This window comes from Pleurodeles waltl, chromosome 7 (assembly GCF_031143425.1).
Source record: "Pleurodeles waltl isolate 20211129_DDA chromosome 7, aPleWal1.hap1.20221129, whole genome shotgun sequence".
Classification (NCBI taxonomy): Eukaryota; Metazoa; Chordata; class Amphibia; order Caudata; family Salamandridae; genus Pleurodeles; species Pleurodeles waltl.
In genome coordinates, this window is record NC_090446.1 from 169,635,265 (window position 1) to 169,661,237 (window position 25,973).

The 25,973-nt window shown below is 44.2% G+C and overlaps 1 protein-coding gene across 3 annotated transcripts in view; it reads left to right on the forward strand.

Moving 5' to 3' along the window:
- ZMYND8 (zinc finger MYND-type containing 8) overlaps positions 1-25,973 on the forward strand; it is a 602,889-nt gene that overhangs the window by 464,654 nt on the left and 112,262 nt on the right. For all 3 annotated transcript variants that reach the window (XM_069243462.1, XM_069243464.1, XM_069243463.1), the window contains exon 18: positions 15,740-15,818. In XM_069243462.1, the coding sequence (XP_069099563.1) occupies positions 15,740-15,818 (79 nt within the window). The remainder of the gene's footprint in view (positions 1-15,739; positions 15,819-25,973) is intronic.

Genomic DNA, 25,973 nt, shown 5'->3' on the forward strand with positions numbered 1-25,973 from the left:
AAAAAGAGATAATACCAATGCTCCATTTTGTGGTAGTGTGGTCGAGCAGTAGGCTTATCAAAGGAGTAGTGTTAAGCATTTGTTGTACATACACACAGGCAATAAATGAGGAACACACACTCAGAGACCATTCCAGGCCAATAGGTTTTGTTATAGAAAAATAACTTTTCTTAGTTTATTTTAAGAACCACAGGTTCAAATTCTACATGTAATATCTCATTTGAAAGGTATTGCATGTATGTACTTTAGGAACTTTGAATAATTACAGTAGCATATATACTTTTTACATAAAACACATTTAGCTGTTTTAAAAGTGGACACTTAGTGCAATTTTCACAGTTCCTGGGGGAGGTAAAGTATTGTTAGGTTTTGCAGGTAAGTAAACCACCTACGGGGTTAAGGTTGGGGTCCAAGGTAGCCCACCATTGGGGGTTCAGAGCAACCCCAAAGTTACCACACCAGCAGCTCAGGGCCGGTCAGGTGCAGAGTTCAAAGCGGTGCCCAAAACGCATAGGCTTCAATGGAGAGAAGGGGGTGCCCCGGTTCCAGTCTGCCAGCAGGTAAGTACCCGCGTCTTCGGAGGGCAGACCAGGGGGGTTTTGTAGGGCACCGGGGGGGACACAAGTTCACACAAAAAGTACACCCTCAGCGGCACTGGGGCGGCCGGGTGCAGTGCAGAAACAAGCGTTGGGTTTCCAATGTAAATCAATGGGAGACCAAGGGGTCTCTTCAGCGATGCAGGCAGGCAAGGGGGGGGGCTCCTCGGGGTAGCCACCACCTGGGCAAGGGAGAAGGCCTCCTGGGGGTCACTCCTGCACTGAAGTTCCGATCCTTCAGGTGCTGGGGGCTGCGGGTGCAGGGTCTTTTCCAGCCGTCGGGATTTTAGAGTCAGGCAGTCGTGGTCAGGGGGAGCCTGGGGATTCCCTCTGCAGGCGTCGCTGTGGGGGCTCAGGGGGGACAACTTTGGTTACTCACAGTCTCGGAGTCGCCGGAGGGTCCTCCCTGAGGTGTTGGTTCTCCACCAGTCGAGTCGTCGTCGCCGGGTGCAGTGTTGCAAGTCTCACGCTTCTTGCGGGCATTGCAGGAGTCTTTAAATCTGCTCCTCTGTAACAAAGTTGCAGTCTTTTTGGAACAGGGCCGCTGTCCTCGGGAGTTTCTTGTTTCTCTTGAAGCAGGGCAGTCCTCTGAGGATTCAGAGGTCGCTGGTCCTGGGGAAAGCGTCGCTGGAGCAGGGTTCTTTAGAAGGCAGGAGACAGGCCGGTAGGACTGGGGCCAAAGCAATTGGTGTCTTCTTTTCTTCTTCTGCAGGGGTCTTTCAGCTCAGCAGTCCTCTTCTTCTTGTAGTTGCAGGAATCTAAATTCTTAGGTTCAGGGGAGCCCTTAAATACTAAATTTAAGGGCATGTTTAGGTCTGGGGGGTTAGTAGCCAATGGCTACTAGCCCTGAGGGTGGGTACACCCTCTTTGTGCCTCCTCCCAAGGGGAGGGGGGCACATCCCTATTCCTATTGGGGGAATCCTCCTTCTCCAAGATGGAGGATTTCTAAAAGTCAGAGTCACCTCAGCTCAGGACACCTTAGGGGCTGTCCTGACTGGCCAGTGACTCCTCCTTGTTTTTCTCATTATCTCTCCTGGACTTGCCGCCAAATGTGGGGGCAGTGTCCAGGGGGCGGGCATCTCCACTAGCTGGAGTGCCCTGGGGCATTGTAACACGAAGCTTGAGCTTTTGAAGCTCACTGCTAGGTGTTACAGTTCCTGCAGGGGGGAGGTGTGAAGCACCTCCACCCAGAGCAGGCTTTGTTTCTGTCCTCAGAGAGCACAAAGGCTCTCACAGCATGGGGTCAGAAACTCGTCTCTCAGCAGCAGGCTGGCACAGACCAGTCAGTCCTGCACTGAACAATTGGGTAAAATACAGGGGGTATCTCTAAGATGCCCTCTGTGTGCATTTTTTAATAAATCCAACACTGGCATCAGTGTGGGTTTATTATTCTGAGAAGTTTGATACTAAACTTCCCAGTATTCAGTGTAGCCCTTATGGAGCTGTGGAGTTCGTTTTTGACAGACTCCCAGCCCATATACTCTTATGGCTACCCTGCACTTACAATGGCTAAGGTTTTGCTTAGACACTGTAGGGGCATAGTGCTCATGCACATATGCCCTCACCTGTGGTATAGTGCACCCTGCCTTAGGGCTGTAAGGCCTACTAGAGGGGTGACTTACCTATGCCACAGGCAGTGGGAGGTTGGCATGGCACCCTGAGGGGAGTGCCATGTCGACTTAGTCATTTCCTCCCCACCAGCACACACAAGCTGGCAAGCAGTGTGTCTGTGCTGAGTGAGGGGTCCCTAGGGTGGCATAAGACATGCTGCAGCCCTTAGAGACCTTCCCTGGCTTCAGGGCCCTTGGTACCAGGGGTACCAGTTACAAGGGACTTACCTAGGTGCCAGGGTTGTGCCAATTGAGGAAACAATGGTACATTTTAGGTGAAAGAACACTGGTGCTGGGGCCTGGTTAGCAGGGTCCCAGCACACTTCTCAGTCAAGTCAGCATCAGTATCAGGCAAAAAGTGGGGGGGGTAACTGCAACAGGGAGTCATTTCTTTACAATATCCAAACAGAAAATGTTCATAAAAGTTAGTAGATATTGAAAACGTAGAAAAACAGCAGCAGATATGGTTTATGCAAAACAATCCACAGCCTCTGAAGTGGCTTTTCAAAACAATCCACAGCCGACACGTATTTCGTCAAAAGCTTGACTTTTTCAAGGCTGTAAATACAATTAGTAGATGGAAAACTCATCAGATGACTAGTTTCAACTGTCTGGTAATTTTTTTGTAAACTTCTGTTGAATTTCAGAACCCAACACCAGCAAAAAGACCATGTCAGAAAGTGAAATGCCTCCCAACAGTTACTGGAATTAACCTATTCCAATTCACTGTATATCCAAATCATATATCATGCCAAACAAATCCACCTGGGTGTACAAACAAACGTAACCCGTTCCCAAAGAGCCCATAAGTGACAAAGACACACCCCAGTGACAGCCGTGAAAGGCATGTGAAACACCTCTGCATGCCGTGAATGAAGTAGATAGAAAAAGAGCGATAAATTGAAAACGATTAATCCTTATAAAAGATCAGAGAATAAAGATCCTAACGTAAGGAGTATGCTGCTAGGGTGTATATAAGTTCTTATAAGTATTCCGGGGCCAGTACGCGATGGGTAGGTGACTCCATACGGGGAAGCCTTGCTACAAAAGCAATAGGCCGGATCGTGTTACTCCCCAAGGGGCCCCCCACACGAAGAGGGATGGGCGACCTTTTTTGATTCAGATCCTTGACGAGACAGTTTACACTGTGGATTGTTTTGCATAAGCCAAATCTGCTGCTGTTTTTCTACGTTTTCAATATCTACTAACTTTTATGAGCATTTTCTGTTTGGATATCCTATAACTTATCATGGAAGAATAAACACAGAAAATATGAAAAATATGCCGTGGTATTTTTGATACATAATCAACTGTCAACCCTTTGGTTGTCAGTACCTACACCATCTGGCTGGGTGTATAGCCACTGAGGCACTCCTTGGACTATATTTGAGGACACTTATGAATTTGTATTGGGCATAATATCTAGCATATTTTGTGAAGTGCGCACCTAAGTACACACAGCCATTTGTTTTTTGCTTTCTTTGATATTTCATCCGTAGCCCATATCTTAAATTTTTTTTTTACCGGATTTGGTCTAAAAACAGTCCATTGGTGCCCATACCACTGGAATTTGTTTTTAAATCAAATCCAGTAATTTGTTTTTTTTTAATATATGGGTCCCTCAAGATAGATATGTACCTTGCAGGAGGTAAGGGGTGCAAATAAAGACGCAGGCCAGGCAGAAGAAAACCAGGTGCAGATGGTTTATCAGCGGAGTTCTGAATTACTTACTCTGCGGAACAAGCTCCCAGATTACGGGTGCCTTATAAGGCAGCTAGGGACTTAAGCCTCCTGGCGTCCACTCGAGAGGCATTGGTGGTGTCACTCCTTACACAAGGGAATCTAACGGATTGTAGAGCTTACCAGCCGCTCTAGATATTGAATGTCGATTACAAGATATTGGGCTAAATACTGGCTGCTAGGCTGCTACCGCTGATGACTAAATTAATACAAAAGCAGGGTCCATCCCCGGCAGGAATACTGCCTTGAAGTTATGGTGACTGATCATAGAAACTATCTCTTACGGTCGCAAGAGGGCAGCTTTGCTTTCCGTCAACATCGAAAAAGATTTTTAGGGTGGGGATTCCTCTATGAAGTGATGAAGCATGTTCACCTGGGTGAGGGTTTTGTGGCCTGGACGCATCTTCTGTATACTGACCCAACAGCCAGAGTTCGCACAGGCCAGACTATCTGTACCAGTTACAAAGTGGGCTGAGGGACAAGACAGAAGTGTTCTCTGTCACCTCTGCTCTTTGCGTTGGCCATGGAATACCTGGACAATTTATCCAGGACGATTGGCCGTTACCAGGGACTTCAGATTAGGGCAATTCCTCAACATATTGTGCTTTATGCAGATGACTTACTACACTTCTTCAGAGACACGGAAGCAGATCTTAAGGGCGCCACAAGTTTGGACAAATTTGGACACTGTCAGGTCTGAAGGTCAACTGGGAGAAAACTAAATTGTTCGTAACATCTGAAAGTCGCACAGCCCCTGAGGTGGGGGCCTCCTTGTCTACCTTACCTAGGGGTCATAATCTCCTGCGGCTCAGATGACCTGTTTGATGGAAACCTGGATTTTGCAGTAAGGAAAGTAAAGACACAGGTAGACTTCTGGCAGTCATTACTGTTGTCGGTAGTGGGAAGCATAGCCCTGCTGAAGATGGTGGCGCTCCCTTGCCTTTTGTAGTTTTTTGGGACGTTCCCTATCTAGATCCCCAGGGGTCCTGTTCTGGGAACTGGGCTTGTTGAGTATGACATTCATATCGGGGCATAGTCGCGAATGGGTAGCCTTAGCAAAGTTACAATGTCAAGTGATGCAAAGGGGATTAGCATTTCTGTACTTCGAGGCGTACTACCTCATAGCTCAACTGCAGTGGTACACCCACTGGTTGGCTGGCAGACAAAATCCGGGGAGGCTGTGGGCCCATCAGTTCCTGACCTGGGTAAGCTTACTTGAGTGTTACTGAGAGTAGGACGACTGCTGATTGAATGACCTACAGAGTTTGTGGTCATACAGAGGTGCTGAATCAGTCGTCTTTGGAGGACATGAGTCTGTATCCCCTACTTCCCGGAATTACCAATGAAAATGTTTAGAGTCCTACCCCATGGAGGCTGCTGGGGGGAGTGCAGGAGTGGATAAAAGCAGTAACAAATAAAATTGGCGACTTGTTCCATAATGTGGAACTGCTGCCTTTTGAGGACTTCTGCAGAGACTTTGCCCTCACTCAGAGGCATTTCCTGTTACACAGGACGGTGACAGCAGCCCTCCGCAAGCACTGGAAGACGGGCTCCACCGAGCCTTGGCACATTAGAAGCTGCTGTCGGCACGTCGGTCATTCATAAGTAAACCTACAAGGTGACGCGTATATGTCGATGAACCTTTTGATTCGCATGGAGTATCCTAGCTATGATGTGACCAATGTTCTCAGTAACCATTAGACAAATCATTCATCAATAAAAACAATAAACATCACACCATGGCCTTTCAGCCATGAGTAACCACACCTCAGTGTACGTTTTAGTAATTTTATTTCCCTATTAATTACAGTACTAAGTCATAAGATTTATTCAAACGCAATTCAATTCAAATAAACAGCATTAATTAATTAATTAGAAGACGCCAAAGACATAATCCAGTCAAAGATTTCATCAGAATACAATCTAAAGCATTAGCATGAGCCAATCATAGAATCAAAGACAATAGATCAGTGGTTCCCAACCTTTTGACTTCTGTGGACCCCCACTTTATTATTACTGGAACCTGAGGACCCCCACTGAATTATTATTAGAATCCGGGGAGCCCCAATTGTCATTACTGAAAACTGGGGACATAATCTGTTGATATTATTTCATTTTCTAAGCAGTTGCGGACCCCTGAGGAGGCTTTGCGGACCCCCAGGGGTTCCCAGACCACAGTTTGGGAGCCACCGCAATAGATCATTTCTAGTCATGGGGTTCAGCAAAACAGTTCATCAACCAATTGTCCCTGTAATTTGTCAATCGTCATGTCAGAAACCCACATCTAATCCAGATTAACATCAGCATGTGGGACTTCATGAAAAACAATTTAGGGACAAGAATTGAGAAAACATCTAGCTAAGAATACTATTTAGACAGCGCAGTTGGTACCTAGAAAGAAAAGGCACAAAAATACAATTCTGATGGATACAACTACCTGTGGATTCCTCACCTAATGAATACTCCCATGGCGCCAGCATTCGACGGAAATCTTCTTCCTAGTCTCTGCACGTCGACGAGGACGTCACTCTAGCCCATGCGACGCTGTCTGACGTCATACAGGCAATAAGAGGTCCTCAACGACGTGCCGACGTCAGTTCCCTTTTTTCCGTGCATTCGAAACGGTTATCTTCGAGGGAGCAACTGTTACTTTCGTGGTTACAGTGTATTTTTTGCTGCGTAGTCCTTCGCTGGAGTAATAATGTCACAGAGAAAGTCGGGTTTTAAGCCTTGTCGTGAGTGTGGGGGCAAGATGTCAGTTACGGATCCTCACTCCGACTGCCTTTGGTGTTTAAGCTCCGACCACGACGTCTCGACTTGCGATTCATGCCAGCACATGAATCCAAAGGCCCTCAAGGAACGTGAGGCGAAGTTGTTTATGGCGAAGTCGAAGAAAGAAAAACATCATAAGAAGTCTTCTTCGCCAAGGCATCGGCGTCATCGAGACTCCCGGTGCCGTAGAGAATCACGGCGCCATTCAAGCAAGGAGACTCGTTCCAGGTCTTCGGATTGGCGCCGGAGGACTTGGGAGGTCAGTCCCACGGTCACGCCGCATCCATCGACGCCGTTGCCCTCTCCGGCGTCACCGACTTCACCTGGACAGGCGTCGGTGATTGAAGTGGTGCAGCCTCTGGTGTTGTCTCCGGCATCGCAGACGTCGAGGCCGGCGTCGGGGTCGCCTTCGATACAGGCACCACAGTATCCGGCTTTTCCCACCCCTGGAGCCGATAGTACCGCATTCCTAAATGCGATGTATACCATCTTCCAACAGATGGCTCCAGGGGGTGCTCCGGCTGGCCCTTTGGCCTTTTCATTGGGTGATCCTGCGCCTCTACGGCCGGCACCCTTTATGCCCTTTCTCCCTTTTGAGAACGTGGGCTCGGCGCCGGTGGCCACTCCGGTGACTTCGGAGGGATTGGTCCCGGAGATTTCCATTCCGTCGTCGGGATTTCGTCCTGTGACTCCGGTGGGTCCATCCGCTCCGAGTGCTCTTTCATCGGCGCCGAAGTTACCTGTGGAGCCGGACGCGGCGTCGGTGGCTTCTGAAGATCGGCACCGATCTTCGGCTTCGGCGGAGGCATTGTCGACTCCACGTATCGAGCAGAGGCTTCATTCAAGGAGACGTGCTCTCCGTTTATTAGAGGAGCAGGAGTACCAACGAGTCCTGGAAGAAGGAGAACTAGAGGACTCGGGTGATGGACTGTATGGTCTAGATACAGCCAGTGGGCTGGACACTTCCCCTGAGTGGGATCTTTCGTCTCCAGGGGAATACACGGAGGAGGCTGCTTCCTTTCACGCAGTGGTACGGAAGGCAGCTAGTTTTCTGGACCTGCCTTTGCCGGTGGCAGAGACAAAACAGAACCTTCTGACAGAGGTGCTTCATCCGGCCTCAGCTGCGGCAGAGCCTCTATTGCCGTTTAATGACGCTTTGCTGGATCCGGTGCTAGAGGTGTGGAAGAGACCAGTATCTTCCCCAGCGGTTCATAGAGCCGTAGCCAGGAGGTATCGAGCTGCACCAACTGACCCTGGCTTTCTTTCTAGGCACCCTACACCGGAGAGCTTGGTGGTGCAGGCCTCCTGTTCATCCAAATCAGCGCCTGGTTCTTTCCCGACGGTGCCTGGGGACAGGGACTCGAAGAAACTGGATGCGCAGTCCAAGAAAATCTTTTCGTCCTGCAGTCTGGCGTTGAAGGCCACCAACGCAACTTGTATCCTGGGGAGATATATTCATGCTCTTATGGATGACATTTCCTCATCATTTACGGAGCTTCCCCAGGGTCTTTTGGATGTCGTTTCAGATGCCCAGGCTGCCGCGACCCAGATTATTCAGTCTGGGCTGGACACGACTGACTCGGTGGCCAGAGCAATGGGCACGACTGTGGTGGCAAGGAGACAGGCCTGGCTCCGTAATTCGGGGTTTTCTGCGGATGTGCAGTCAACCCTATTGGATCTCCCTTTTGATGGGGACAAGCTGTTTGGCGCCAAGGCAGATTCGGCCTTGGAACGTTTTAAGGAGAGCAGGGCCACAGCCAAATCGTTAGGACTCCAAGCTCCTTCTTCCTCTGCCTCTTCCAGGATTTTCACGAGGTTTCGGGGATTTGGGCGTGGCTCTTCCTCCTCTTCCTTTCGGGGGAGATTCCAGCAACCTGCCTCTTCCCATCCCTATAGATCTTTTAGAGGGAGAGGGAGGGCCCGCACCAGAGGAGCCTCTCAGCAGCACTCTGCCTCTTCCTCGTCCTCTGGAGGGGTGCAGCAGGGAAAGCAGCCTTAGGCTTCCACCATTTCCCACTCACTCCTCTCCTGTAGGGGGAAGATTACAGCATTTTCTCTGCAAGTGGAAGACTATTACAACGGACACTTGGGTTCTCAGTATTGTTGGAAAAGGCTACACCCTTCCCTTTCGGGAGTTCCCGCCCCTCATCCCGCCCCGCCCATCTTATTGTTCAGAAGAACACCTCCTGTTGCTAGAACAGGAGGTACAAGTCCTCCTTTCAAAGGGCGCGGTAGAGTTGGTCCCAGAGCAGGAAAGGGGTCGAGGTTGTTACTCAAGGTATTTCCTGATTCCCAAGAAGGATGGTCGGTTGAGACCAATCCTGGACCTGAGGATCTTGAATTGGTTCCTCAAACAGGAAAAGTTCAAGATGCTGACCCTAGCTCAGGTGCTTTTGGCGTTGAACAAGGAAGATTGGATGGTGTCTGTCGACTTGCAGGATGCTTACTTTCATATCCCGATACTCAAGTCACACAGGAAGTATCTCCGGTTTATGGTGGGATCGCAGCACTATCAGTTTGCGGTCCTTCCGTTTGGTCTTACTTCAGCACCTCGAGTCTTCACGAAGGTGATGTCGGTGGTTGCGGCAGAGCTCAGAAGGAAGGGGATAGCAGTATTCCCTTACTTGGACGACTGGTTGATCAAAGCCAAGTCGCCGGAGCTTGTGTTGCATCATCTGCAGTCAACGACTCAGTTGTTGTTCGACCTGGGTTTTTCGGTGAACGAGCCCAAATCTCACCTGGAGCCCTCTCAGCGCCTCCTGTTCATAGGGGCAGTACTGGATACAACATTGAGTCGAGCCTTTCCTCCGCCTCAGCGGATTCAAGATATTCAGGAATTGGTTCCAATGTTTCGAAATGGAGCGGTAGTTCCAGTCCTCAAGGTCCTTTGTCTGCTCGGTCTGTTTGCCTCCTGCATTCTGTTGGTCACGCATGCTCGCTGGCACATGAGGGCTCTTCAGTGGTGCCTCCGAAGGCAGTGGTCTCAACACAAAGGAGATCTAGAAGGTGCTGTCAAGATCTCCAGAGATGCTGCTGTGGACTTGAAGTGGTGGATTGCGAGCAACAATCTTTCACAAGGAAAGCTGTTCGCGCAGTCGCCACCAGTGGCCACGGTCATAACGGATGCTTCCACTCTAGGGTGGGGAGCTCATCTGGGGGATCTGGAGATCAAAGGCCTTTGGTCTCCAGAGGAGCAGATGTTTCATATCAATCTGTTGGAGTTACGGGCTGTACGTCTGGCTCTCAAGGCCTTCCTCCCTTCCCTTCGTGGTCAGTCGGTACAGGTCCTGACGGACAATACTACCACGATGTGGTACATAAACAGGGAGGAGTAGGGTCGTACCTTCTCTGCAGAGAAGCTCTTCGACTATGGTCCTGGGCAAAGGACCATCACATTTGCTTGGTAGCAAATCATCTGGCCGGGGTCTTGAATGTACGTGCGGACGGTCTCAGTCGCCAATTCTCAGCAGACCACGAGTGGCGTCTCCATCCAGATCAAGCCCGTTTGATCTTCCAAAGGTGGGGGTTTCCTCGGGTAGATCTGTTTGCCACTCTGGAGAACGCGCATTGTCCGTTATTCTGCAGCCTCCAGTATCCGATGCAGGGAGCGTTGGGGGACGCGTTTCAAATAACCTGGTGCGGCCAGTTGCTTTACGCGTTTCCTCCCATACCCTTGATTCCTCGAGTATTGAGGAAGATTCGCCAAGACCGGGCGCTAGTCATCTTAATAGCTCCGGATTGGCCAAGGAGGGTGTGGTACTCCGACCTTCTCCAACTCTCAATGTGCCCTCCGCTCCGTCTCCCTTTCAGGGCAGACCTCCTCTCGCAGTCGCAGGGGCAGGTTTTACACCCCAACCTCCAGAGTCTGCACCTACATGCCTGGAGATTGAACGGGGCAACCTGAGTTCCTTCTCTCTCCCGCCTGATGTAGTGGATGTTATATTAGCGGCCAGGCGACACTCCACTAAATCTATCTACGCTAATAGGTGGTCTAAATTTGTTGCGTGGTGTGGAGAGAGGCAGATTGATCCCTTACATGCTCATCTATCGGACGTTTTGTCTTTTGCTCTGTCTCTAGCGCAGAAAGGTTGTGCAGTGGCTACCGTTAAGGGTTATTTGTCGGCCTTGTCAGCCTTCATTTGTCTTCCAGACCAACCATTGTTATTTAAATCCCCTATTGTTATCAGATTCTTGAAAGGTCTTCTAAATAAATATCCTCCAAAACCATTTGTTATGCCGCAATGGGATTTGTCCTTGGTCCTGACTTTCCTTATGGGGTCCCCTTTCGAGCCTATGCATTCTTCCCCCTTAAGGTATTTGGTTATAAAAACAGTTTTTCTGGTAGCTATAACATCTGCAAGGAGAGTGAGTGAGTTGCAGGCCTTATCGGTAAAGCCCCCTTATACAACTTTTTATGGGGATGAGGTGGTGTTGAGGACCAAGGCTGCTTTCCTTCCGAAGGTTGTTTCACCCTTCCATTTGGCTCAGACAATTACTTTGTCCACGTTCTATCCTCCGCCTCATCCTTCTAAAGAGGAAGAAAGACTGCACCGTCTGGACCCAAAGAGGGCGTTGAGCTTCTTTATTGATAGAACAAAGGATTTCAGGCTGGAGGATCAGCTGTTCATCGGGTACGTGGGCAAGAGGAGAGGAAAGGCAGTCCACAAGAGAACACTCTCCAGGTGGGTGGTTCTTTGCATTAAAATCTGTTACTCTTTGGCAAAGAAGGACCCTCCTGAGGGCATTAGAGCTCATTCCACCAGAGCTAAGTCGGCCACTTCGGCCTTGGCCAGAGGTGTTCCTGTGGTTGACATCTGCAAGGCCGCAACTTGGTCGTCCCTTCACACTTTTGCGAAACATTACTGTTTGTACTCTGAGGTCAGAAGGGACGGCCATTTTGCACGGTCAGTGCTGCAGGATTTCTTGGTTTGACCATTTAGGCACCCGCCACCGGGCGTGGTACTGCTTTGGGACTCTATTCATTAGGTGAGGAATCCACAGGTAGTTGTATCCATCAGAAGAACGAGTTACTTACCTTCGGTAACGACTTTTCTGGTGGATACATTAGCTACCTGTGGATTCCTCACAGTCCCACCCGCCTCCCCGTTGCCTTTCTGGTCTTACCAAGTAATCCTTGAGTGCGCTCCTCTTGGTCTTCAAGGTTGCAATAGATGTTGTATATATGGATACTTGTGTATATTTATCTGTATATATATATATATATATATATATATGTATATGTATATATCTTTGTGTACATACATGATTTGCATATATTTGTTTGTTATATTAAATTTACAGCTATTCATTGCAATATTGTGTATTTTACAAGGTTATGGGATGTTGCCTTGCTCTTTCATTGCATTGGGTTGTTGTTCTCATGCACGTAAAAAATGTTGGTACTGACGTCGGCACGTCGTCGAGGACCTCTTATTGCCTGTATGACGTCAGACGGCGTCGCGTTGGCTAGAGTGACGTCCTCGTCAACGTGCAGAGACTAGGAAGAAGATTTCCGTTGAATGCTGGCGCCATGGGAGTATTCATTAGGTGAGGAATCCACAGGTAGCTAATGTATCCACCAGAAAAGTCGTTACCGAAGGTAAGTAACTCGTTCTTCAGTCACATTGTCATATTTACCTATCCTTGGTATGGGTCAACAACAGAATCAGTCTTCGTCCTCAGATCATCAGTCGATCAGCATCACATCAGGCTCTCAGTGATAGAGTATGAGCCTAATGACAGAATCTCGAATATGGTCTGCTCCAAGAACATCTGACATCTGCCTCTCTCTGGTCTGGTCTCTCTTCCCTCTGTCACGTTGTTAAATCAGAGTCACCCAGACTATCCCCCAATTTCCAGTTGGTCAAATAATCGTACATTATTACCCTAACCAATAATGTCTGTAAATCAAATCTATGAATTCTAATATTTCACAATTCACATGTTGTTGATTGGTCCACTTTACGATGTTCTCATCATCCGACTCGTCAGGTATCAAAAATGTTGCATCTTCTTCTCCAGTCATTGTCTTCATTGTTCGAGTCCTGGGAAAAGTACATCTGGCACACATTACACACTATTTGATACAATTCTATATTCATCATCTCCTGTCCGTCAGTTCTCATAAGAAGCTCCTGTTAAGCATTTATTTATTAAACAATGAGCAGTTCACGGTTAGTTCATTTTGTTAGCATTTTCCATCAAACGTTTAAGAAATACAGCTTCTGCATGAGGCCTGGATATACTAGACCAAGACACTCGCTAAATTAAGGCCTACAATTATTGCAGAACATATGTTATAACTCTCAATATGACATATTACTACATTAATCTAATACATTTTCAATATTGCATGTATATTAATCACTCATTTAGTACAATTCGTAGGTCTCCGAGGTCACAATTTCAAATGTGCACATTAATTTTCTACGTTAATCATTTTCTATGAATTTCATTATTCAAAATACATAAACATTAATTAATAATTTCTAATTAAGACTTTTATGTGAACAGTGCCAATATATAGCGCTCTCTTCAGGCACTTTCAAGGTGTTCACATGCCTTTATAGGGCAATGCGGGGGATATACTCCAGCCGCTAGAGAGGCTGAGGACTTGGAGACCCCCATAGTGGACAGAGAGTGTGAGGCAATATTAGACAGAATGTCCAGAGTCAAATTGATCAATTTCTACATACTGCCAAGGGCGTATCTCACTCTGGAGAACATTAACAAATACTTCCATACTACAGACGAAGCTTCTCATAGGTGTGGCAGAATAGGACCCCATATGATATATGCTTGTCCCGCACTGCACCATTATTGGGTGGAGGTGGACCGAGTGGTGGCAAAGGTCATTGAAAAAGACGTTCTTGTCTCTCCAAGACACTGCCTATTACACTGGTTCCCCCACACCTCCAAAACCAAGGCTGCTAGCAAATTTCAGCATTTAGCGCCATTAATAACTAAACAAGAAATTACAAGACACTGGTAGGCACCGGCTGGCCCCGCGGGTAGATACTTGGCATAGAGAGTTATGGAGATGGGCAGAGTATAAAGGAGTGGTACTCTTAAGGGAAGCTAGAGTGGGAATAGGGACCTTGGAGACTGCCTGGGCATGGGAGATAATTTTGGATAGCTTGAAGAACCCAAATATTGGTTCATGAGATTCTCAACAGCCGGGATCACCTTTGCCTGCGGTACAGAGGGAGAGAGACATGGCTTTGGTGCACACATATAGAATCAAGAGGACACACCAGACATGAGCAGGAATGGCAGGCGACTGCATATAGGAACACTACCCCTCACTGCGGATCAGCACAAGAACTGTTAGATAACCACATTGACATTTATCTCAAGATCTCAACTGCTGGTGGAGAGGACGTGGGGGGCTGAGGGAAGGTTCCTTTGTAAAGATTGTGGCCTTCTACTCCTTTTTTTCATATTCTATGTGTCCCTATTTAGCTCTCTCCTTGGGCGCGTTGCTGTTCCGGATGTTGCATATGAGCGGAGAAGATTTATCGCTAACAATGATTTATCTAGAATAACTTCTCCACAGGCCTGTAGGTCGATTTATTTTTTAAAGGAAGAGGCAATACAATATATTTTTTTAAAGGATAGTTATCTCCAGAATTGGCCACAGAAAGCTGCTGTTTCACAGCTACAATTCTCTGTGCCATGTTAAACACATACTGGCACCCTGGAACTATTTGTAAACAATGTAGCAGAGGACCCAGCAATGGCCAAAGTTCTCTGAGCCAGTCAGCGGGCAGCCACACATGAGGACATTGGCAATAGGGAGGACCTTAATGAAAATCTAGCATTTAAAGTTTGTAAATACATTTGAGGTTGTATCTAGCCCTGAAGGTGGTAGCAGCTCTGGTTTTCCTTTTGCATTGTATTTCTAACTGCTCATCCTAATTACCTGTAGATAAGTTATTTTTTGGATCTGTAGTACATAGAAATATTTATTTTTACTGTATCATGTTGTTTCTAATATCTACCAACTCCTATAAGATACCTTGACTACTCAACATTGTTATCTTTGGAACAATGAGCTTCTAGGGAGTTATTTGATTGTTCATTTAAAGTGCAATAGTGTTGTGCCCATGGGGACCAGTGCCTAGTAGACATGTACTGCTCTTGAGCCCCACAAAATGGACTAAAAACACCACACAGGATCCCTCCTACTGAAGGATCCTAAAGACCACCAAATTTTGTGTTAACGGTCCGACAGTTTTTTTGGCAGACAAAGGTGACACAACTTTTGGATTTTCAGCATAGTCTGAGCTTTTCTTTAAAAAAAAAAAATAATCTTAAATACGGGTGTCTGCATTGGAAGGGCCATACCCCACCATCATTTCTGACATTGGTGCAAAAACCTCATTACAATGGATGCAAGAAAGGTGTTTGTCATTTATAGATTACCTTGTTAATTCCGTCTGTGAAATGTATGATTTTTACTAAGTATGTCTCTCATGCTTTGAATGTGTTTTGGGAAGTTAATGACAGGTGGGGTTTCAATTTTATCTAAATTGCATTAGAGTATTATTTAAAATGGAAAGAGCGGTATGCTTGCCCCACTCTGTCACTGTTCCTATCAGACGTTTACTAGTACTCTAGGATTTAAATGTTATTTTCATACAAGTGTATGTACAACAGTGTTTTGCACTCTTTTGAAACTCAACAAAAACTAGGGGTCTGATTTAGAGTTTGGCAGAAGGGTTACTCTGTCACAAAAGTGCTGGATATCCCGCATGCCGTATTATTATTTCCATAAGATATAATGGAATCGTAATATGGAAGGATGGGATTGACATCACTTTTGTGACTGAGTAACCCCATCCGCTAAACTCTAAATCTGACCCTATGACTGTTCACAAACTATGAATAGCTTTATGTTTACAAAGGTGAAATGGAAAACTGAATTATTAACTATTTCCTTTTCTCAACGTATTTCATGTCACAGCAGAAATGTGGAAAATGATTAATATGTGAATTACTTTTTAAAATTCTTTACCACAGATACGCCGTTTAAGGATTGAAATAGAAAAGCTGCAGTGGTTACATCAGCAAGAACTCTCTGAAATGAAACATAACCTTGGTAACTTTTTTAGTTGATTATTAGACGTCATCAGAAATGTTAAGATATATACAGCTTTTCTTTCATTTTTTTACTATTATCCTATAAAATGCAGTGCTGGTAGTTAGTAAAAGTCATAATGAACACATTTAATTATTATGCAACCAGGCCTGTATCACATTTCAAGGGCAACAAGGGGCTAATTTAAAACTTGGTGGAGGGGTTACTCCATCACAACGGTGACTGATATCCTGACCACCGAACTCTAAATTCCATAAGCTATAATGGGATTTAGATTTCGGCAGACATGATATCCGTCACCAGTGTGACAGAGTAACCGGTCCTCCAAGTTCTAAATCAGGCCTTTAGTTACCTCATGTCTTCTGCTCTGTAAGAGGTGGATAGACTCATCGATTTTAGAACAGTCTGTTAACTGTTCCTTCACAAGTGATGTAATAGTTGAATTTACTTAGTATACCAAGGTGGTTGTACAGAATCTGGAGTACATTAATGCTACCATCACCTACACAAAAGAGTCTTAAAAATGGAGAAGGATCAAGACTGTATGGTTAGACTTTCTGCTATCAATTGAGAGGAAACTTGAGACCTGCCATATCCAATCTGACATAGGGCAAGGTACTGGTTATTAAAAAAAAGGTGTGGTGTATGCAAGTGACAGTCTTAAACCTAAGACGTGTACTACTACTGGTAGTGAGAAGTGAGTGGACAATGTAGGACCAGTCTCAAACCAGGGATATGACTTGATTGGGGTCACTTAAAAAGCCTGTATTAAATTAAATGAATTTAGTATGCGATTGGTATGTTGTAGGCTCAACAACTAATGAAACTTAAATTGCGAACATGTAAGCAACAGTGCAATCAAATATGACCCACAAAAACATTGACAAAATATATCAATACCTCATTGAGCATGGATTGCAAGCAGTGATGTATGATAGCCAGAAGCACAGTTTAGTTGTTCAGTCGTGGCTGCCAGGTTAAATATCATGACACAGACCATTCTCCTTCATGTTATTTGATCTTCATTTAATTTTACAATATAGTATTTTGTGATAATTGTCTATATGAATTCTGTACCACTATTTTAATGACGGGACATAACTAAGGCTCCATCAGGCCACACTTGAGCCGTTTTTAATGCTTGCAATCCAAGGTAAACTAGTATTTTTTTAAATTTGTTATAGGTCAAAAGCAAAATCACAGTATTTCATTGTGCTACAAAAGACCCAACCCCATTTGGTTCTACAGACAAGAACAGTGACACACGTTTGTCCTCAGTTTGTATTGTATTGTGTGTGGATAACAGCATTTTAAGTAATAACTAATCCATGAATTTAATACCGGGCCCCACTAGGGTTACCTATATTAAGTGGAGCTTTTCGTTCATGTTGGTAAGAAATCTGGCCATTTGTTATCCAGAAACATCTTAGGAGTTGGTTAATTGTGAACATGTTTACTCAAAGGTATTGTAAGTGTTCGGCACAGTAATAAAGTGCACCCTTTTCACCTTAATTTGAAATGTTGGTAGATATAAAACTTGGTTATGTAAAAGCTTGAATGGAATCTAAATTTTGCTAAAATTAATGCACCTAGCAAAGTAACTTGTTATTATAGTATCTATTCCCATGTGGTTTGGTGAGCTTTGTAGTCTGTGACCATTTGCAGAATAAGACAGAGGAACATTTTAGAGCTCCTTTTTAGTGCATACACAGGGCCAATTTGGAACGCTCTTTTGGGAGGTGGTGCTCTGTGCCTTACATCTATTTTACATTTTATAGATAGAATTTACATGAGTTATTAGATATTACCATTTTTGAGAACATGATTATTAACTTTTTTGTAAGCTCTGTGTGAGTTTCCACTCACATGTGAGAGAGTACCCAAAATAGGATGCTGGTCTCGTTGATGATTCTTGGGCTTACTGTGGACGTCTGGTGCTCAAAGGAATACTCTTCTTTCTGAGAAAATGTGTAGCACGTCTTTGGGCACCAATAAAACAACATTAAATTCCAGAAAATGAACAGATAAAATTTGTATATCAGTTTAGTAATATAATAATATCATAATGTAGTGAATAAAATGGCATCAAAATGACAGTAACTGGTAAATGGGAATCTGAGTTACGATTGAAAAGAAAACAATGTGAGTACCAAACAATGACAATCTTTGAGAGTTTGCACATGCAGTTAATTAGTTTCTAAGCACTGACACAGCAGATAGCACTATAAAGTAATCAGTTTTTAAAAAAAATTATTTCTGTCAAAATCATTATTATCTTGCAGCAGCAAATATCTTTCTGTTCAAAGTCTGTGTAAAGGAAAGGCCAACCATTTAAAACATGTAGCAGCAATTGGTGTCTCCACATGGATCTCCCAAATGCAGCAGACACTTTCACACTTTCAGAAGCTCTTCTGCGGAACTCAGACCACATGTATAAAAAATAGTCTGATTTCACTGCTGTTTTCTTGTGGGTCACAGCCAAATGTCCATTCCCCAATTCAACAAAATGCTGAATATGTTCCTAGTGACCACTGCAGATCCCAAACTGCTTGGACAGCTTCCAAGATAGCAGAGCACAGATAGCAGTGGAAGACCAGTTCAACCACTTGCTTCAGGCATAATTCCAACACCAGTCCCAGTTGCCACTCATCTGCTGTATTGTTGTGAAAGTTGCCCCCGTTGTCCTTGACTTCCTTGTATACAACAGCTACACTAGCCTTTATGAATCACCTTCAGACTGTGGGTGCAAAGGATAAGACAGGCTGCACGTCCTCAGTCCTCTTCCAGCAAGATACGTTTCCTTCTTGTCTGACATAACTTAGAATGGTTATATATATATAGCTGCCCTAACCTCCTCCTATTATTTGTGCTCTCAGACCAACTGTTTCTTCAGGGGTAGATTCATGGAAACAGTGTTGAGAAAAGTGCCTGTCTTGATAAGTGCATATTTCATCTTATTGTTTACAGATTGTTAAGAGATCTGAAATCAACTGATATTATCAGCTCCCAGATTACTTGTCTTTTATCTTATCGGGGTGTGGAATTTTATAAAATATCTACTTGTCCATGGGACAGGTTGCTTCACTTCTCCTGTTTAAAAAAAAAAAAAAAAAATTACAAAAAAAAACACTTGTCCCTTTGGTACAATGTAGTGCGGTGGCAAATTATGGCATAATCTCATTTTATAAGAGCTATAATAATAGCTTCTCTTATTATGCCAGGGTTCATACTATGGAGGGCTTTGAATACTAGCAGTTCCCTTATTTTTCCACCTATCAGCAGATCTACATATATGGGCTGGAGATGGAGTATGCAATAGTTCCAGGATTGGAATGAGGATTTGAGTCTGTGCAACCTTGCTAACTTGCATGTTTTAGAGGTTTTCACCAGCTTTACTCTAATCTTTTTCCATGCAAAGAAAGGTTGGAAATGTACTCCTGACATGGGCAGACTTAAAACTTCTTACAATGTTGGGAAAAAGTGGTTGGGGGGAACGTGAACTTGTAAACGCTCAACAGAGATTAGCATAAGCAAATCTACAAATGCATATTTCCTCTTGCTAAAATGCAGCTCACAAATAATTTCTAGGAGTACAATTTTCTGACCTACTTCTGTAAATTCTTGTGAATTCTTGAAAGCCGTAATCTGCACTAATGCAAATACATATGCCATGGGTGCACTTTTGTGATTTTCTTTAAGAATTGGGACCTCTTTCTCTATTTATTGGTTGGCTTCACTCTGAATGATAGCAATCTGCTCTTTCACAAGGAGCATATTGCCACATAAAGTAGTTTTGTTCAGTGTCCTGAACTAATGTGCAAGGCGTGCTTTTAGAGACCAAAAATATTTTTGCCAATGTTTATTAAGATTGAGAGGGCCCAGCAACTCCCACAACAATAAAGTTTCACAAAATCTAAATCAAAACAAGATATGAATTGACAAAACCAAAAGGCTGACCACTAATGTCAGACCTATTGGCTTGTTTATTTTCATGTTTCCCTTAATCTTGTTGAATCTGGTTACACTGATTTTTCCACTATGAATATTTTTCTGGAATACTAGCATGCATCAACACATTTTGCTGAATGATGCTTCGAAGAAATGGTACCTAAATTTCACAGTAGGTCAGCAAAACGTTTTTTTCCTAGTTGCATTTTTTGTGAAATTTTAATTTGAAAGCAAAGATCACCAACTCTGCTTTCAAGCTTCTGCAAATATTTGCCTCAAAGCAGAGAGCATGATGGGAGCTTTATAGATAGCCTCACTCTGTTAAACTATGCAAATGTGTGTACACATTTTTATACTGGAACCACTGTCAGTAGTGAAGTCCAAACTTAAAATGTTTTCTTAGAGTGCTTGCCCTAATAGTGAAGACTTTGCGTTAATGAACCATAAATGGAAGTTCGACCAGCATTAACAAAAGGGCAAACTATTACCTTAACTGCAGACAGTGCCATTCCTTGATCCATTATGTAGTACAGTAAACTGGTAGCCAATGGGTTTGTGCTGTTCGGGGTTGGGCCTACTTGTCCCAGGGACAAAATAAACATGAAGACTTGTTGTCCTTGACCCCAAATAATATGTTCTGGGCACTGCTGTTTGTTAATCTGTTCTCTTTAAGTATATAACTATTGTATAATTTCTTAGTCTACAATGTATTAGGTGGCACGTGTTATTAATATGTAGTTTTAATTGAATATTTTGATGCATTAATATAATTGGATATAATTTAATTATAAAGCAATTAATTCAGTTTATTTTAAAATCCTTTGATGTTGATCTTTCCTTGTCATATGTGTAAATATTTATATAATAATACATATATTATGCATATATCAACTTATAAACATGAACTAAAGTAAAAGCGAAGTAAAGGACTGAAAATCCTACCTCACACATACAGGCTCTAATGTATTTAACTGTAATGTACTTAACTGTGATGTAAAGTCCTTTGAAGTAAAAACTGTGATGTAACACTAACATAACAAGGGTTTTGTTACCTCAATTGAGTGTTGATACTGGTTGTGTTTAAATACCCAAATTAATTAAAGGTATATGTTATTAAATATGAATATATTAGTTTAAATGTATAGTTTGTTTTTTATGGGTTGATAGAATATGTTGGAGTTCATGGGTGAGTAGTTTCTAGAGGTGATTTTGCAGTTTTTGAGGTTCAGGTGTGAGTAGTGTATAGGGATAGTAAGAGTTTCTTTTCGGGTTTAGGGATGGTTAGTGTACAGGGGAAAATAAGGGGGTTTACAACCCATGATGGGTAGTGTATGGGTGTCAGAGTCACCAGATCCTCAGGGTCTGTGCACGTTCCCAACACGTCCACCACTGAACAGCTCCAAGACTCTGATAGATAAATCACAGAGACTGAGAGAGTTCAAGAGGGGATTAGGAAGGGAACAGCTGGGAAGGAGACCTGTAGTAAGAAAAAGGTTAGAACACACAATAAGAAAATTATATCTCCTGAAATCAATACTAGACTATGATTCTAAGCCTAGTCACTCTGAAAACATGAACAATCTAAGAGTTAAGTTTAAAATGACTAAGTTTCAAGATGGCCGGATACCTGTAGGGGAATCAAGATGAATTAAATGAAAACTTTCTTATTCAAGTACTTTCCTTTACATGAGAATCAGAAAAACATTCTGACTAAATTTTAAACCAGTCATATAAATCCTGTTTTGAGAATGTATACTAGGACCATACAATATTGCATCTAGAAACTCTGGCCTTCTGTGTACTCTTAAAATGTTTCAACACAAATTGCGCATATTGCATATATATATATATATATATATATATATATATATATATATATATATATATATAGAGTAAACACCATAAAAGGATTGTGCACCATGAATAACACAATATGGATTCATGAAACAAATCACATAACTTGTCAACTCGAATATTACATAATAAATATCTTAGAATAGTGGCATACAATAAACAACATGAATTAAACTCGAGGAGAGAATCGTGCGTCTTGCCGATTCGAGTGTCACCATGTAAAATACCAAGAAAAGGTAGCACGCAATGAATATCAAAGTCAAATCATCATTAATCGAATCGTAAAACACGATGTAAATGTCAAGAAATAACAGCTCACAATAAATAACAAGATCAAAGTACAATGAAACGAATTGCGCTTCTTTTGCCGATTCTTAAGCCACCATGTAAATGTCAAGAAATGGTAGCGCGCAATAAACAACAAAGTCAAACCTTTATGAAACAAATCGCACGTCTTGCCTATTTGTAAACTACCATATAAATGTCAAGAAATGGTAGCGCGCAAGTAATCTGTTACTCATTTAAGAATTAAACCAAGAATATGAAAATTCTCAATAACGGTGTCGGGAGAGTCCAACCACCGTCTTACCGCCTGGAACAATGATCACCAATGAAGTATAAAGGGCAGAAGACTGGAAGATCCAAATAGGCCGCCGGGACAGGAGCTCAGGAAGAAGCTGCTGCTCTGCACCGGGACCTCTGAATAGTGAGCACTGGGAGTTGGGCTGGCTCTCTTTTATAGAGTCTTGGCCCGGCCCAGAACCACGCCCAGGCATGTTGCAGGGAAAGTCTCTGGAAGGCCCTGGAAAGGGACCACACCCTAACACACTCTGAAAACCTGCAGCAATACATTGCAAAGGAACAGTATTTGTAAGCATATTAAAAATAAGTTTTCAGGATTGAACTCTGCAATGCAAAAGTTTAAACCACAACATATCAGCACGATGCATAAATTACGTTGTTTTGAGAGTGCTGGGTTTTTGCATTTTTGTCGCCAATAGAGTGCGTACTGCTCTGGTGTTGACAATGGGTCTGTAAGAGGTTTTAGGGTTCGGAATTAAATAGTGTGTAGGGGTAGTAATGGATTTTGAAAGTTCAGGCTATGAAGTGTAGAGAGTATTAAGTGATTTGTAGGGTTCTGAGAGTTGTGTATATTGGTAGTATGGTGGTATTTAGGGTTCAGGGATAGGTAGTGTATTGAGTTAGTAAGGATTTTTTAGGGATTCCAGAATTAGGCTTGGGTGTTTTTTCTGTCGGGTAGTGAAGAGTTTTAGGTTTAAGGTTAAGGGATGGATAGTTTAAAGTATTAAAATAAGAAGTAATTTAAAAAATGTATTTAATATGTATGCTGAAAGGCCTTTCTCCAGCACCCACCTACCCGAGCCTGTTCCGGAAGCTCCACAAAATTTCTTCGGCCTTGCAGCCTATGGAGCCCTTGCTGCAAATTTTCAAGATAGTGCTCTCTGCCTCTGGAGCACATTTGGGCCTCAGAAGCCTTCATTTGCCATTCTGTTTCCCTGGTTAGGGAATCCAAGTGTATTAATGCATTTTGGAATACATTGTTCCTTTCAGCTAGCCTTGAAATACGATGTTTTAATCTGGTCTGTCCTCAGGGTTGATGCATGCACACAATTTGGAATAGGGCCAGAGAGATCTTGCCTGCCATCCCAGAAGATCTCAGAGGCCTGTGCCCAGAAAATCCAGATGGACAGAGCGCAGCAAAGTATGTTTTATTTTCTGGCTTGGTACCTCAGACTGTGTGGGTCATGCCTTTGGAATCAGCGCAGTGCTCAAGCAGCATTCTTTGATACGTGCAACTGGATTTTTGTTGAATCTCCAAGCGACCTAAATGGACATGCCCTTTGAATACTCAACACTATTTGGCAAAAAGGATGGTTTGGTGTTAGAGATGTTTAAAGACAGCTATACAATGGCCTGCTCCCTATGGTTTCTTTTGCCAACCCTTCAGTTTCATCAGCATCAGTTTGGGGCTGTGCACTGGGCCTGGTATACTCTCAGAGTATATGCCCTCCGGGGTCCAGGGAGCAAGGTGGTGGTTGAATGCATTCACACCAGAGATGCTGCAATCCTCTACTTCCACCACCCCTGCCGCAGCGGCCACCAGACCACTATGATTTCTCCTTGTAGGATCACAGCCAGCCAGTATGGGACATGATCTAACTTTCCTTCCCAACTGAAAGTCCATCACGTCGGATTGATGGGTGTTATGCAATGCAAAAGGACTACACCCCTTATTTATTTTCCCCTAAAGCTTGTTTTGCCAAATTTCCAATGCCAGTGGAAACTCTGGGTTCAGTGGGGTCAGCACTGGGTTAATCTGACACCATCCATAGGAGACGCCCATGGATCTTCAGTGGTGACAAGTGGATACTAACCTAACATGAAGCAGGCCTCAATATATTCCCCATAGTGACTGATGAATCATTTTGGGGTGAGAGTTCCTGAGAAACAGTTCCTCTTCAATCTGTTAGAGCTTCAGGTCATCTGGCTAACCTTGAAAGCCTTTTTTACCAACTATCAAAGGAATGCTGTTGCAGGCTCTCATGGACAACACTACTGCTATGTTGTTTGGCAACAAAGTGGGTGCAGAGGAGTCTTGGACCATGTGCCAGCAGATCTTGTGCCTATGGAGGTGACTAGATCAGCAGGGGATTAAATACCGAAGCAGACAAACTGTATAGATGTCAGCTTGCAGATCATGAATGCAGTCTTCATCTCTGGTGGTCCAAGACAGCGTTGTCCTATGCTCTGGATCTTATAGCCACCAGCCACAACAACCAGTGCCAAGAGTATTCTGCTCTGGAGTTTCCTACGGGAAGGTTCTTAGGAGGCAGATTTCGTATGTAATAGGAGACCCTCTTGTGCATGTTTTCACTGCTACCTTTCCTGCCTCAAGTCCCAAAGAAAACCAGTGCAGAATGGGTCCAAGTTATTTTGATAGCCCCGGACTGGTCCAGGAGGGTTAGGTACCTGATCTCTTGAACCTGATCATTTGGACTCTGATATTTTTTGTCCCCTTATAATGACCACTTATTTCAACAGTTTATGGTTTTGCACTCAAATTCGCACAACGTACACCTCCATATGTGGACATTAGATGGTGGCAACTCAGCAGTTTGGACTTGCTGTCTGAAGTGGTGGATGTGATCCTAGCAACCAGACATTCCTCGACCAAATCTGTATATTTGGGATGCTAGGTAAAGTTTGTGGCCTAGTGTAGTTGATATTTTCGTGAACTCTTACAGGCTAAATTATCTGACACGGTGTTTCCCAAACTGTGTCATGACCACACTGTTGGTGGGCTGCCAGAGTCCAAGTAATAAAGATGGCCTGCCTTTAAACTCTATACTTATTCTGCATGTTTGCTGCACTTCAAAGAGAGAAGTCAAATGTCAGGCTAGGTCTTCTGACAAATTGCTGCTTATTTGTTAGCATGCGCATTGGTGTTTACAAACTCCTCTCACTTTCCAGTCAGAGAAAGACAATTAAAATGAATTATGAAACAATCTGTTCGATGGCATCTGTCGCTGTAGATACACATGGTATGCATTAGCTCGCCATCTGGTGTTGGGTCGGAATGTTACAAGTTGTTTTTCTTCGAAGAAGTGTTTTCGAGTCACTGGACTGAGTGGCTCCTCCTTCTGTGCTCATTGCGCATGGGCGTCGACTCCATCTTCGATTGTTTTCTTTCCGCCATCTGGTTCGGACGTGTTCCTGTCGCTCCGAGTTTCGGAACGGAAAGATAGCTGAAAACGGAAGATTTTCGACGGTATCGTTGCGATCCGGTTCGAGATAAACACATACGACAACGCATTGAACATCGAAGCGCTTCGGTGCCCTTCGGGGTAGATTTCGGCACACCGTCGGGGCCTAGTCGGCCCGACCGCGTGGAGAACAACGCCGATGGAACGGACCCCGTTTCGATTCTGACCTGAATGCCACAACAAATATCCTTATACGGACCAACACTCGGTCTGTAACCTGTGCCTGTCACCTGAGCACAGCGAAGAATCCTGTGAGGCCTGTCGGGCGTTCCGGTCCCGAAAAACTCTGCGCGACCGTCGAGCGAGAAGACTGCAGATGGCGTCCACGCCAAAAGAGCATCGACAGTTCGAGACAGAAGAGGAACAGGAGGAATCCTTTTCCATCCAGGATTCAGACTCCGACGAACTCGACCATCCAAAAACAGTGAGTAAGACGTCGAGATCAGAAATAAAAAAAGGCAAAAAGGCCCAGGGGACGCCACTGCCAACCGGCCATGGCTCAACCCAAATTCACGGTGACCAACAATCGGCACCGAAAAAGGCCCATTCAGTGTCGAGATCGTCCGAC